Source organism: Juglans microcarpa x Juglans regia, chromosome 6S, assembly GCF_004785595.1.
Source record: "Juglans microcarpa x Juglans regia isolate MS1-56 chromosome 6S, Jm3101_v1.0, whole genome shotgun sequence".
In the NCBI taxonomy this organism is placed as follows: Eukaryota; Viridiplantae; Streptophyta; class Magnoliopsida; order Fagales; family Juglandaceae; genus Juglans; species Juglans microcarpa x Juglans regia.
This window is the reverse complement of record NC_054605.1, coordinates 6,916,382-6,931,633: the sequence shown is the minus strand read 5'-3', so window position 1 is coordinate 6,931,633 and position 15,252 is coordinate 6,916,382. Positions and strand designations below refer to the sequence as shown.

Genomic DNA, 15,252 nt, shown 5'->3' with positions numbered 1-15,252 from the left:
TATGGGGAACTCCTAGGTGGCGGCTTCCCCGAGGGGGAACTCCTATCCCTTGCCCAACACAAAGAAGAATTTATTTTGCCACCGTCTGGCATTGGAATGGCGACCCTCAAGCTGGGCAAGTCGGAACTTAGGGCACAAACAAAAGCTACATATATTCCCCTACAACGAGCGGACCGTGTGGGTGAACAAAAACTCTCAAGCAATCAGGTTTGTCTGACTAGGACCATACGCCATGGCAAGCAGCATGATGTCAGGATCCTTTAAGCATTGGGGTGCACCTAAGCCAGGGCCATGCCCAAGAAGTGCAAGACATCGCATATAGGGCAACAAAAGGGGAGCCTTGTGCCTCGTGACAACATGCTAGAGTACAAGGCTACCTTCTCGGCATTGCCCTTGACGTCAACGGCCCCACTACCGAGTGCTATAACCTCCAAGGTCACCAATTATGGGATTTTGTATGTGCTATGTAGCACATCGAGGGTTGTGGAGTAGATGACTATGGACCACCCGTGTCCATCGTAGAAGAGATTTGCTACAAGAAATACTCAGGGAGCCTATCATAAACGAATACGGAAAAGGGGGCTGAAGCAAGATTGCTAGAGGAGGAGAGAAATGCGATGGCAAAAGGAAGCAAGAGCAGGAAAACCAGTGAAAACCACTACAAAGGCATAAATGGGGAATAAACAGAAGAGGAGCAACGATTTAGGTGCCCCAACAAGAAGAGTGATGGCATGTGAAAATGCAATGGTTACGACAGTTCCCAAGATGTGGAAACTTGTAGCCATATTGCAAATTCAAGAGGGGAAGTGGGAGTATGCGGGAGAATAAAATTCCTTCCACATTCACGTGGCAGAAATTTACAGGGTAACTAGAAAGAGGACTTTGTACCTAGCCGAGTCGGGCTCAGGCCTCCCACGCCGAGGCCCAAAGTCCATGGTAGGACAGACCAGGAAAGGGCAAGGAAGAAGGCCCAAGTTGGCCCAAGATAGGGAAAATAGCCGACAATCTCCCCAGTCACACCGCTTTAATGAGAGACACAAGACTGGGATCCTGTCTCCTACTAGATCGGCCGCATTGAATGCAACTTGGAGTGGCCAACTCTAAGGTTGGATCCCTGTAGCTGACAGAAGCAGCCACATTGAATGCGATGCCACGCCACCAAGGACGCAACAGAAGGGTCTTATGAGGAATCGGATATAAATGGAGAAAGGCCAACGGCGAAGCGGAGGTTACACTCTTGATCACTCTCTCTAGCTCTCTACCATCTCTTGCTCCCTTTGCTTGAAAAATTCTGACTTTGGCATCAGAGGTGACGCGGCCACCCCCCTTGTCGCCCCCTTTCTTCTACGTTTACAGGTACAAGAGCACCATCATTATCGACGGCTACAAAACATGCCTCAATATACATAGTGCACCAAACATTAGCCAGCTTGAATTAATCACATTTTGAAGTGCAATCACAAGCCCACATATAGAGAGGAGAGTGAAATCATGCACATAATCAAACATGAATATAATAAAAATGAACAATTAATCACGGTGATATCCAAATGAAATCAATTTAACCCATAAATAGTTAAGAGATGCATGTTTTGTAGTAAATTTCATTGCCTCTAACTCTACCTCTATCATCACTGGAAAAAGGTCAATTGGATCTACCTCAACTATGCATGGGAAATGGAGAGGTTGATTTGTTTTGTAACAATGTCATTGCATGAGAAATGGAGATGCAGACAATTGGGAGAGAGAGACAGAGAGAGAGAGAGAGAGAGAGAGAGAAGGGATGCGCTATTGGGTAGTAGAAGAAATTAGGGTCAAGTAGTCATCTATACCATGTTTTATATTTTTTGAAGGTAGAACAGACTCCATTCATTCATAATGGGACATTACAATTTTGACCTGAGACATACAGAATAAAAGCTAACTATTGCTTTTAAAACTCCCCAATACACAAATTTCTTTGTAACTGACATGGTTTAGTCCATTGCTAAAACTTTCTACAAACAAACCGTCTGAGAGATAGCACTCTGTCATAAAACAGATTTTACAAACCCCACACTCTATCCTAAGATAGAATTAAACAATCTCACACTGTCTAAGACAAAGTAGAGGACACACTATGGACAAAATCCAAGAGACTAAGGGTGTTTAATTTTTTTAACCTAAAACAAAGAAAATAATAGAAAACATAAGAGACATGGGAGAATAGCAAATTATAGCTTGAAAATCTGTAGATTCGCATTTTCAACCTTATAGGAAATAAAAAATGCAAATACCGAGACTGTGGTGGCACGTGAGGGACACGCGTCACCCTGGAAGTATGGCGTAACGTCAGGTATGATGAAACTGATGGCCCTAGTCCCAAAATAGTCGTTCGTGGTGACGATAGAGCTCCCCTTACGGTGGGGCGTGGATGTCACACGCGCACTTTGGGCCACGCGTGTGGCTCACACACCGCTCCATTTGATGAGATTCTTCGTTCGTCTGAAAAATCGATGCCTTGGAAATCCTGTGGTGGGGTGCGTGGTGGTCGCCTGGATCCAGAGAAGAACAGATATGCATTTCACCCTACTTTGAACGAAGAACAAACAAAATTAGAAAAATAAAAGAAAAACTAGAGAGAAGAGGGAGGAAGGGAGGAGGGAGGGAGGAGCCAAACACTACAACAAAAAAACTTTTAGGGACGATTTTCTTTTGGAACGAAATGAAAATCATCCCAAGAAGTGAGATTTTGTGACGAATGTCAGATTTCGTCTCAAAAAATTGATGAAAGAACAAAACTGTTCGAACGGTATAATTAAGGACGAAATATTTTGTCCCTAATAATGATACCGTTAGAATGTAATGTTTTAACGTTCAAACGGTTAAATTTAACCGTTCGAACGTACATTTTGGCGCGTTAAGTAATATTATGATAGCGGGAAATTATTCCACTGTTCGAACGTGCAATTTTATCCGTTTGAATGATTAATAAGCACTGTTCAAACGTACATTTTGGCACGTTAAGTATAATTATTATAGCGGGAAACTACATTACATTCGAACGTACAATTTTACCATTCGAATGATAAATCAGCATTGTTCGAACGTGCAACTTGGCGCGTTAAGTGACATTAATATAGCGGGAAATTGATATAATGTTCGAACGTGCAATATTCACCGTTCGAATGATGAATCAATACTGTTCGAATGTTATTTTCATGGTTCGAACGGTGATCATATTTTTTTTTTTAGAATTATATTTATATTAACTAGTAATTATAAAAAATTTATCAATTTAATTATAGGAATAATATCAATCAATAATTAGTTTAGAAAATATAAACAAATACTAATTCATAATTAAATACTGAATTTACAAAACACTAAATATTGTCCATTCTAAAAATAAAATAAATAAATAAAATATAGAAAGTACTAAGACGCCAAATCTTTACATACTTCCTCGACTGCAGTTAAGCGTTCCTCTATCTGTGTCAGTCGAGTACTGATGGTGACCTGAGTCATAGACATGGCATCAAACTTCGTACGTAACTCAGAGATGGTACCAGTAATCTCTGTATTAATTCAGACACAGTATAACGGACCTTCATACGCACTGCATCGATCAACGGTGATGTCTGTCTGCTGATTGCTGCACGCACGACCTCGGCCATGTCCTCACGAGTAGCACTGTGTACTGATGCCTCGGTCTGTCTGGATGTCCCAGCGGCCGATACTCTGTTATCTTCCAACTGTGCATCTCTCTAAGGATCAATCGGGTCTGGAACATGTCCACTAAGACGCAGTCTCGAGTGTCCCGTGCTGCGTGAGAGGGTGGTGCTGTTGATCGGTCCCATCGGCTCCCGTTTATGCTCGACAACATCAGGCACGACACCGACAAATTGCAGAAATTGGATGATCAGGATCCCGAATGGCAGTATATCCGTCGAAATGTACAGAGACTATGATCGAATCCTATCGAATATATACCACACTAGGTCGATAGGAATACCACGAGCGACCCGTATCATAACTTTCGTCTGGTCAATGTCAACCTCTGTCTTGTGCTGCCGAGGGTCAATATTACTGGCGATTATCAAATTCAGGATCTTGAAGAAAGAAGATAGATATGCCTGCTTGATGCTCTTCGTCCCGTCATACGGGGGAGCATCTGGACCAACAACCAAATCCCTCACCTCATGATCAGCAAGGGTATCAACCTCATATGTTTAAGCTGGTGCCTCCTCCTCAGCTGTCTCCACCTCAGCTGAAGGATTAGACTCTCTAGGCATCACATTTGGATATGCATCTGGCAGCCTAGGAATACCGAGATGCTCAGTGAGTCCGTCCGGTGAAAATACAACTGAAACTCCTCGGACAGAGATCCTGTATGCCCCTCCGTCATCTGAGTTGACACCACCGAGCTCTCTATAGAACTCATAAACAATGTCAATATAGGAGATGGTCCCTCATGACTCCTCCCGCTCCTCTAAGATAGGTCCCCAATCACGTTCGCTGAAGACTGATGGCAGGGAATGACCCTCTCAGACAAGACTCTGGAAGTCAGAAGCTTCATTTGTCGCTCTACTGAAACAGTCATCTCCCTGCCTAGACTGATACTAGTCTCAGCTGGATTGCGTTGCTTACGTCCCACCCTAGAAGAAGACATTTTAATCAACCTAAACTTTACAATTAAAGAGTTTATCAATACATTAACGATAAAAATATAATAAATAACTAATCACTAAATTACATACGAATAGTAATTTAATAGAGTGAGACATTGTGAACAACAGAATTTTATAAAAATAATATCACATTATTTAATATTAATTAGATTAATATTTAATAGAAATTAAATATTTAACAAAACGTGATAAATTTCTATATTAATTAATTATAATATAATATCTAATCTCGTAAAGATTTAATAGAACTACAATATGGAATAAAAACATCGATTCACTAATGTTTCTAAAATTAATTATTTCGTTCGAAAGCTTAACATAGTGTTCGAACGGTATGCAAACCTGTTTGGCTGTTATACCGTTCGAACGGTCTACTACTTGTTTGGATCATAGCATTCGAACGCACTAACCAGGGTTCGAACGATATGCGAATTTAACTTAGCGCCTTCACTGAGCGACTCAGCCATTGAAATCCATGGAATCCTTCGATTCCATCAATTTTTCAACAAACAAATTGAAAGAGACTTAAATAAACCTTCCTACAATTGATTTAAGCAAATCTATGGTGAGTATTGATGGATAAATTATTTTATCCTAATTTAAACAAATAATCCATCAAAAACCTAAATTTAAACGGTAAAATAGTTAAAAAAATAGCATATCGGTGCTTAGGGAAAGAGGCTTCGATTGGGCACTATTCGCGATGCCAAAAGCGGAGATGGACGGTTCACTTGGAGGAAACGAAGTTTTGTTAATAGTTTGAACGTCCATGAAAATGACCGTCCGCGAGAACTTATTTATGCAATACCGTTTGAATGGTTAGTAAATACATTCAAACGGTCTACTTCAATACATTTAAATATTATACTAATATATTAATATATTATTATTTTAGTTATAGTCTAATTAGATGACACTATATATGATACTATATATATGTTATCTATAGTCTAATATATTAAGATATTAAGTATTTATGGCCTAATTAGATGACACTATCTATGTTAGTACTATAGATGACATTATATATGATACTATATATATGTTATATATATATAGTCTAATATATTAACATAATATATTCTAGTTATAATCTAATTATATGACACTATATATATGTTATCTATATAGTCTAATATATTAACATATTATATTTTCGTTATGGTCTAATTAGATGACACTATCTATGCTAGTACTATAGAAGACATTATATATGATACTATATATATGTTATACATATAGTCTAATATATTTGTGTTATAGTCTAATTAGATGACACTATCGATTATATATTATAATATGATATTACTATGTTACTAAACTATAATATCATCTAATATGTGTATATATATTAAGAGAAATTCTCTACTTACAGCCGCCCCTTGCGTAATCCCATGCAACTGGTGCCCCTTTTCATGAAAAAATTTATTCTTTTAACATTTCCGTCTCATCTTCTTATCATTTCGTTCCCTCTCTATTTCTCTATCAATTTTTTTGACCTTCTTCTTCCTCCTCTACATTTTCAACACTTGAGCTTTCTGAGAGTTGAGCCCTGCGCATAGTCTCCACTACATCTTTTTTTAGCTTTTCCATGCCTCTTAGCCTCTTGAAAAGCTTCACGTCTAGCCTTCCCAACCTTTACCATGGCTAATGTTGGGAGGGAATCCAGAAGTTTCTACGCTCTTGGTAATCCACCGACTCACCTCACCGTACGTAACTTCTAGAAATCACCCGAAGACACCAACCTTCCATCCCCCTTCCAATATACATTCTCCTGCGAGCCAATTCAGCAGCAACGAGTGTTTTGCATTATATCGGTTAATGTCCTCTTTGGTTTCTGCTTTGTCCAGACAAATTCACAAGCACTAGTGCAATGGCTGAAGACGGCACCGTCGCGGTCTACAATAGCAGCGCCATCACTGACTCCAAGAAGAACCCATTTTCCCTCAAAGCTGGACTAACCCAGATGCTGGCGGCGGGGCTATTCTCGAAGTCACAAGTGCCGGTCAAGCCAAGATCGCCGAAGAAGCCTGCGCTTGCTATCTTATTATATCGGAGCCTCTCCACCGAGGTATTTCCCCCATGCCCGACCCGTCCCTGATCAAGGAAATCAAACACACCGTCTTGATCCCTATAATGGCTAGAGCCCGTGTTGGTCATTTTGTAGAAGCCCAGATCCTCGAATCTATTGGGGTCGATTACATCTACGAGAGCGAAGCTCTTGCTATTGTAGACGAGGAAAACTTCATTAACAAGCATAACTTTCGCTGCCCATTTGTTTGTGGATGTCAAAATCTTGGGGAAGTGTTAAGGAGAATAAGAGAAGGGGCAGCGATGATTAGGACTCAAGGGGATTTATCAGGATCTGGAAATATAGCAAAGACTGTGAAGAAATTGAGAATAATAATGGGTGAGGTAAGGATTTTGAATAACATGGATGAAGATGAAGTATTCGCCTTTTCGAAGAAGATAGCGACGCCGTATGATCTCATGGCGCAAACCAAGCTGTTAGGCACTATAATGATCTGCATGTGTTGGTGGAGACTAGCTGCGGGTTAGAGGATAGCATGGCTGGTCTGAATCTCGGCGAGGACAGGATCGAACAGTTTGCAAATGAAGGTGCTTAATGGTTCAAGAATCACTGGAATGTCTGTCTCTTATATGTTATTAGGCATAGGGTTGTGTTTTGGTCAGTTTAGGTTGTTGAGCATGTGGCACTCTTCTTTTCTACTTCTTCAACATGATAATGTAGATGGTATAAGACTATATAAGTGTTCCGTCTCATCGTTGTGCTCATTTTACCATGAATCTAATTCCAATTTGGTACGTGTTGAATCTGATTTTGTGGGAGTATAGAAAAGGAACTTGAATAAATTCGTGAAATCTCGAGAACAATAATGTGGCAACTTGCATCTGCACAATAAACCAAATAGTCACTTCTGGATGAAGAACCCAGTTGTTGTTTACCATTAAGTGGTTTGTATAATTCAGTTTGAGAGGAGAATCCGTGTTAGTTGGTGCCAAAATTCCCATACTTCACTTGTAATGCATCGTTATGATATGATTATATTTCTTAAAATGGATATTCTTATGTTTGTGGAAATACATTGTACTCGACAAAATTCATGCATATGTGTTGTGTTCGGTTGCCTATTCCCGTTTCTCTTTTCCATGTATTTTTTTTCCTACTCTGTCAACTCTAGAGCGCAGAAACTTCTGGATTCCCTCCCAACATTAGTCATGGTAGAGGCTGGGATGGCTAGACGAGAAGCTTTTCAAGAGGCTGAGAGGCATGGAAAAGCTAAAAAAAGATATAGTGGAGACTATGCGCAGGGCTCAACTCTCAAAAAGCTCAAGTGCTGAAAATGTAGAGGGAGGAAGAAGAAGGTCAAAAACATTGATAGAGAAATAGAGAGGGAACAAAATAATAAGAAGACGAGACAGAAATGTTAAAAAAATAATTTTTTTCATGAAAATGGGCACTGGTTGCATGGGGTTACGCAAGGAGCGGTTGTAAGTACAATTTCTCATATATTAATGTTGTTCTTTTATTTGAAGGTATAGTGTTAAAAAAAATATTAATAAACATTTACCAAACCGTTCGAACTGTTAACAATAACGTTCGAACGGTTAATGATCAAGTGGGAATGCATCCATTAACGTTCGAACATACTATTTATACATTCGAACGTGAAAAGTTATAAGGGAATTTATTCCAGCTAAATATTTTCAGGTTCGAACCGTTCGAACAGGAAATCTTCTGCAAATACACGACAGAAGCTCACAATCTCGCTCTCCTTCTGCGCACCACTCTTAGTCTCTTACGAAACAGATCAACCCATTCGCGAACCAGAGTCATTCTTCCTAAACTAGCCCCCAAACTCAAAATATTAACATCTCACTAAATTATTCTCGGATTACTACTTGTTGGGGAGCTCCTTCGCACGTCATATAATCTAATCTCCTTGCATTTTTATCTCCAAAAATTCAGGTATGCCTTTTATATTCTCATTTTGATTTGAATATAATATTTTACAATGTTAAAAGTTTGTATGCTATTGATATTGTTGTTTATGTTGCTGTGAGAAATTTGTATTCTCGGATTAATGGGGTTTTTGGTTGTTGAAGACGACTAAAGTCTGGAATGAACACGTTCGAACGGGTTAGAATTACCGTTCGAATGTATATGTTATGTTCAAACATAGTGTAGCATCGTTCGAACGTAAACTATACATCAATGTATTTACAATTAGAATACAAATATATAAGGATAGTTGTAAATTCTATGTACTACTAAATCTTTAAATTAAAATACAATAGTTAAGATTTAATAATACTTAAATACTTAATTCTAAATTAATAAAATGAAGTTTGTAAATTATATGTACTACTAAATCTTTAAATTAAAATACAAATAGTTAGGATTTAAAAACACTTAAATAGTTAATTCTAAATTAATAAAATTTAATTTAAATTAAAATACTATTAAATCTTTAAATTAAAACAAAATAGTTAAGATCTAATAATACTTAAATACTTAATTCTAAATTAATAAAATGAAGTTTGTAAATTATATGTACTGCTAAATCTTTAAATTAAAATATAAATATAATTAGGATTTAATAACACTTAAATAGTTAATTCTAAATTAATAAAAGTAATATATAAATTAAAATACTATTAAATCTTTAAATGATACCTTCTAATTATGTTTTTGTTGTATTGTTGTATAAATAATATGTTGTTATTGTTTGACATATGTTAACATATCTTGTATTGTTTGTTCATCAAAATAAACCTTATACCCGTTCGAGAGTTATCAATCCGGATGAATGCTTGATTGATAACTCTTGAATTGTCCAGAGTGGACATTTTGAGATTGTAAGATCATTCTCGCAAACTATCGAATTATATCTGTTGTCGTCCAACATTATGATTTTGATAGATTCATCCCTTATTCTCCGGATATGCAGTTTCGGTGATGGTGCAACGACGTGTTAATTGTTAGTGCACACAACCAAACGAGCATATTTGGATAACTATGGGGAGATGCTGCCAAAGTTTTGTTAGACATGACGGACAATAGATCATAGGTTGGCGACTATGATCTTATAATCCCGAACGGGATAGGACCAACTACCCGATGAAAGCTGGCATATTCCTTGATTGATACATGGTGCATGCTTGTTTGCTGATGCACACGTGGTTGTTTGTAATGAATATAGTCGGCATAGATAAGAGTTGGATGAGAGTTAGCGATCGATTGGGTCAGAATTACAATATATATGCTGAAGGTGTTAAGAAATTCTTAGAGTTCGCATTGGGTACATGCGATAGTGATGGGCGTATCAGATGCCCATACAGAGAATGTAGGAATTTGCGTTCTCATAAGATAGACTTGGTGAGAGAGCATCTGTTTGTCAAAGGTATTGATAAGAGTTATACTGATTGGGTCTTACATGGCGAACCATATTCAACTTCATTTGAGGCTCCACATGAAGAAGAAGAGATCGATGAAGATGTACAACCAGAGGTTGTTGGAGATGAATACGGTGAGGATATGGAGCAAATGTTAGGTGACATCGGTGCGGGACTGTTTATGGATAAAGGTGATACGGACACATCAAGCTCAAATGATGGGCGCCATAACACTTTTGCACGATTATGAAATGATTCACAGCGTGAGCTATGTTCAGGATGCAGAAGACACAGTTAGTTGTCATTTACGGTAAGATTGCTTCACATAAAATCAATGTGTCGATTATCTATTAAGGCAGTCAATATGTTACTTGAGCTATTTAAAGAGGCACTGCCAACAGACAATACTTTACCTCGTAACTTCTATAAAGCAAAAAAGTTGAAACGAGGACTCGGATTTGATTACAACGTAATACATGCATGTAAGAATGACTGTATATTATTTTGGCGAGAGAATGAGCAGTTGAACGAGTGTCCCATATGCCACGAGTCAAGATGGACATCGGACATGCAAAATGTTCCGCAAAAGGTCGTACGCCACTTTCCATTGATACCTAGATTACAACGATTATTTATGTCACGCGGAATGGCTGTAGACATGACATGGCACTCATCAGACAGAGTAAGGAACGATGATATTTTGTCACATCCTGCTGACTCTCAAGTGTGGAAGGAATTTGATCAGGAACACCTATGGTTTGCTGAAGAACTGCGTAATGTAAGACTTGGGTTGGCAACAGATGGATTTAATCCGTTTCGGAACATGAGTACTAGTCATAGTTTTTGACCAGTTGTACTAATGCATTATAATCTACCACCGTGGAAGTGTATGAAAGATCCATATTTCATGATGAGTTTGCTCATTCTAGGTCCGAGGTCACCAGTAAATGATATAGACATACACTTACAGCCATTGATTGCAGAATTGAAAGATTTGTGGGAGAATGGGGTTGTCACATTTGATTCATCAATAGGCAAGTTGTTCAAGATGCATGATGCGGTGTTGTGGACAATAAATGATTTTCCCGCTTATGAAAATTTGTCAGGTTGGAGTACTAAGGGAAAAATGGCATGCCAACTTGTAACAAACATACAAAATCTGAATGCTTATGTACGAGAGGAAATTATGTTTCATGGGTCATCGTCGATTTTTACCTGCTAACCATAGATGGCGTGAAAATTCTAGAATGTTTCATGAAAGTGTTGAATGAAGCCAACCTCCACCATATTTGTCTGGCGAAGATGTACTTGCACAATTTATAGATGTTGGTTGTAATGAATTTGGTAAAAAATAATGAAAGAGAAAACGAGCTACGAATGAGCTGAATTGGACAAAGAAGAGTATATTTTTCAAACTCTGGTACTGGTTGAAGTTAAAATTGCGGCATAGCCTTGATGTTATGCATATTGAAAAAAAAATATGCGAATCCGTATTGGGAGCATTGGTGTCAATTGAAGGAAAAATAAAGGATACAATAAACTCAATGAAGGATTTTAAGCAGTTGGGAATAAGACGGGAAAAGCAATTGCAAGAAAATGGTCCGTCTGTCTACATGCCGATTGGGTGGTATACATTGTCAAGAAACGAAAGGATTACATTTTGAGAATGACTAATGAAGATAAAATTACTGGACGGTTATACCATCTAATAAGGTGTGTGAGAACAAATGATTGGAAAATAACTGGATTAAAAAGTCATGATTGTCATGTCTTCTTACAGTGTATCTTGCCTATTGGTATCCGTGGGTACTTGACGAGAGATGTGCGCGTGGCTTTGACTAAGTTGGGTGTATTTTTTAAAGACTTATGTGCTAGGACATTGAATGTAGAAGATTTGGATCGAATGGAATGAGAAATTGCCATAATATTGTGTAAGCTAGAAAGTATTTACCCGCTGTCATTCTTCGACATCATGGTTCACCTAGCCGTTCATTTACCACGTGAGGCTCGACTTGCAGGACCAGTTCAATATAGATTGATGTATCCCATTGAACAATTTCTTGGAAAGTTGAAACGTACAGTGGGTAACAATGCCCACCCAGAAGGATCAATTGCAGAAGCATATATTGACGATGAGTGGCATACCTTCTATTCCAAATATTTTCATAGAGTTGACACTCGGTTTGATCGGCCGGAAAGAAATTTTGACGTTGACCCAGCAAGACAACGGCATGTGTTTTCTGTGTTTTCCCAACAAGTTCATCCAATTGGTGCAGTGCGTGGTTATGACTTGTGTGGAAGAGAGTTCGAAAAAGCTCAGTGGTACATGTTGAGCAATTACCCTGAGATAGAGAACTACTTGAAGTAAGTTATAACGTTTTCTTAATTTAAATTCGCTCATTTACTTTAAAAAAAATCTAAGAATATAAAAGATTTCTGGTAATCATCAATTTCAGTGATCATATTAACATGCTCAAGGAACTGAGAGTAAATGATATAAACCAGAAACATGAAGAGGAGGTCCCGAGATGGTTTGAAGAACGGGTAATGACATTACATATGCTTTACTCAATAACCAATGAAAAAAATATTGATTTAAATTTTGATATAATATATGCTTTACTCAATATGTAGGTTGTACAAATGCATACGAATAATCCAAATGATATATCAGATAAACTGTATACATTGGCGGGTGGCCCATCGAGACACGCTGCTCGATATTCTGCATGTATTTCTCGGGGAAGTAGATATCACACAATGGATCGAGATTGTTATAGAAAAATCCAAAATAGTGGTGTCCTAGTCGAAGGAAGTCATGATGAAGAAAATATTGATTTCTATGGGGTTATTGTCGATATAATTGGAATGAAATATTTGGGAGAGCTTGCGGTGTATCTGTTTAAGTATGATTGATGGGATTTAAGCAATCCTCTACAGGAGTCCGTGATGATGAATATTTTTTTAGTGTTAATACATCAAAAAAATAGTATGAAGATGATCCTTTTTATTTTGGCTTCTCAAGCATCTCAAGTATTCTACTTAGATGACCCGAAGTTAGGAAATCAATGGCGAGTAGTACAAAAATATTATCCAAGAAATATATATGATGATATCCCTCAGGCGAAAGGATAAGATGAAGAAGAAGATGACCCCTCTACTCAAGAAGCATACCAAGAAAGTCAACCCGTCTTAAATTTGTTTGTGGATTTGAGCCAGTATGAGATGATTTCATTAAATAGAGAAGATATTGAGATTGAAATTGTTGATGAGACAGTTGAGGAAAATGTTGAATTATCTGAAATATCTACAGATGATGAGAGCGAATTGTCAAATGAAACTAATACAGATTGCGATTGACCAATTATGTGTTAACATTACACTTGATGACAAATATTTTACTTATTGAATGTATCAGTAGTTTGAAATTATGCCGCCAAAGAGGAAGGAAGTTCGCAACCATCTCCACCGGTTCCTAGCTCTCCTTCAGACTCACCATTAGCAATTGACTCTACAGAACAAGGTAAAAATCTAATACTCATAAAAGTTATTAATTAAGGTCCTATAATAGACATATAAATGAAATTGATTACAATATTATATTTTATAGAGTCTACAGTACAATCTCGTTAAGGTCGAGGCACCACTAGAGGGGTGACTTTAGAAAAATATCGGAAGGTGGGTAAGATCAAGGTTAACATTCCTGACGAACATACCGGGAGGGAAGGACAACCAGCAGCTTGGCTTGCATCGCATGTGAGTGCTCTTACACGAACTTACGCACCTTTGGCAACGACTTCATGGAAGAAAGTCTCCTAAGATGTTAAAGAGCTTATCAAGAAGCGTTGTTTGGTAATGTTTAAAACATTGATTTAGTAGAATATATTTCTATATTTTACTTAAATTTAGAATATTATAAATGACAATGTGTTTGTGACTATTTTTTTCAATGATGATTTCGAATTAAATTTTCTTCGGAGAGAGGAGCGTAAGACTGTGGAAGAGCTTATAGGTAATACATTCCGCAAATATAAGGTGAGGTGTCATGAGCATTATAATAAGTTTGAGAAGAAAGAAGATGCACGCTAACATCCTTTTCAGGATGTCCGACCTTCTAAGTGGGAAAAACTTTGTGACATATTTGAGGATCCATCATATCAGGTATAATTAAATTTAATTATTTTACTTGTCCTATTTGTCATTTCGCTTCATAATATTTTCAATTTTTTTGCAGGAGCGAAGTTTTATAAACAAAATAAATAGATCAAAATTAAAAATTAATCTTCATGCAGACTCAAGATCTTTCCATCGTCTCTCTAAGAAATTATATTGCTATTTTTTTTATTGAATATAGTTAATTATTTGGATGAATCATAATGACTTTATATCTTAACGCATTTATTGTAGCAAGATTCAGATACCAATTATGATCTGACAAAATTATATGCTGCATCGCACACTAATTGTAATGGAGAGTGGAGTCATCCTGATGCCCGTGAAAATTATGTAAGTATTATAACCTGTTTTCATTAAATATATTAGAATATTTATGACGATATTAATTCCTTATCTTATATATGTCTAGGATAAAATGGTTGCCCTACGTGTTGAATCTGCGTCAGATCAAAATTCATTAACAAGTGATATTGATATTTTTACACAAGTCCTGGGTCAACGTTCAAGATATTTAAGGGGTTTGGGTCGCTGTGTAAAGCCTTCTCCCTCTTTTTCTTCTTCTGGGAATGAATCTATGACTTCTATAGAACTAGAGAATGCGAATTCCAGAATCCAAGAATTGACTGTAAGGCAGCATGAGTTAGAGGCTCAACTGGCAAAACAAACAGATATGGAGATGCGCCTCAAACAACATGAAGAACAACAAGAAGAGTTCAGAAGACAGATACAACTCCAAATGCAGCAGCTTATGCAACAGTACAGGCTTCCAAGCAACTGATAGTTTTTGCATACAGATTTTGGGATTATCTATTTATGTACGAACAATGCCCGTCTCACGGTTATTTATTTAGTTCGCACTTATTATAAAACTTTTGTGAGTGTTAAACAATTTCTAATGTATTTTTTAAAATATTATGAATATCTATTTTTGTTTTCTATTATTGACTTTAAATAAAATAGTTATCGTTCGAACGAACAAATAACGTTC

The 15,252-nt window shown here is 37.4% G+C and overlaps 1 protein-coding gene across 1 annotated transcript; it reads left to right on the top strand.

Annotated features, from left to right (window-relative positions):
• Positions 1 to 6,806: 6,806 nt before the first annotated feature.
• On the top strand, positions 6,807 to 8,033 carry LOC121236573 (pyridoxal 5'-phosphate synthase-like subunit PDX1.2). The gene is made up of 2 exons (XM_041133021.1): positions 6,807 to 7,177; positions 7,874 to 8,033. The coding sequence occupies exons 1-2, from the start codon at positions 6,807 to 6,809 to the stop codon at positions 8,031 to 8,033; spliced, it is 531 nt and encodes a 176-aa protein (XP_040988955.1).
• The last annotated feature ends 7,219 nt before the right edge of the window (positions 8,034 to 15,252 follow it).

Coding starts and splice junctions, on each gene's coding strand:
- LOC121236573 (XM_041133021.1), top strand. CDS start 6,807: ATGGCTAGAGCCCGTGTTGGTCATTTTGTAGAAGCCCAGATCCTCGAA. Junction 7,178..7,873: donor CTCATGGCGCAAACCAAGCT/GTTAGGCACTAT, acceptor TGTCAACTCTAG/AGCGCAGAAACTTCTGGATT.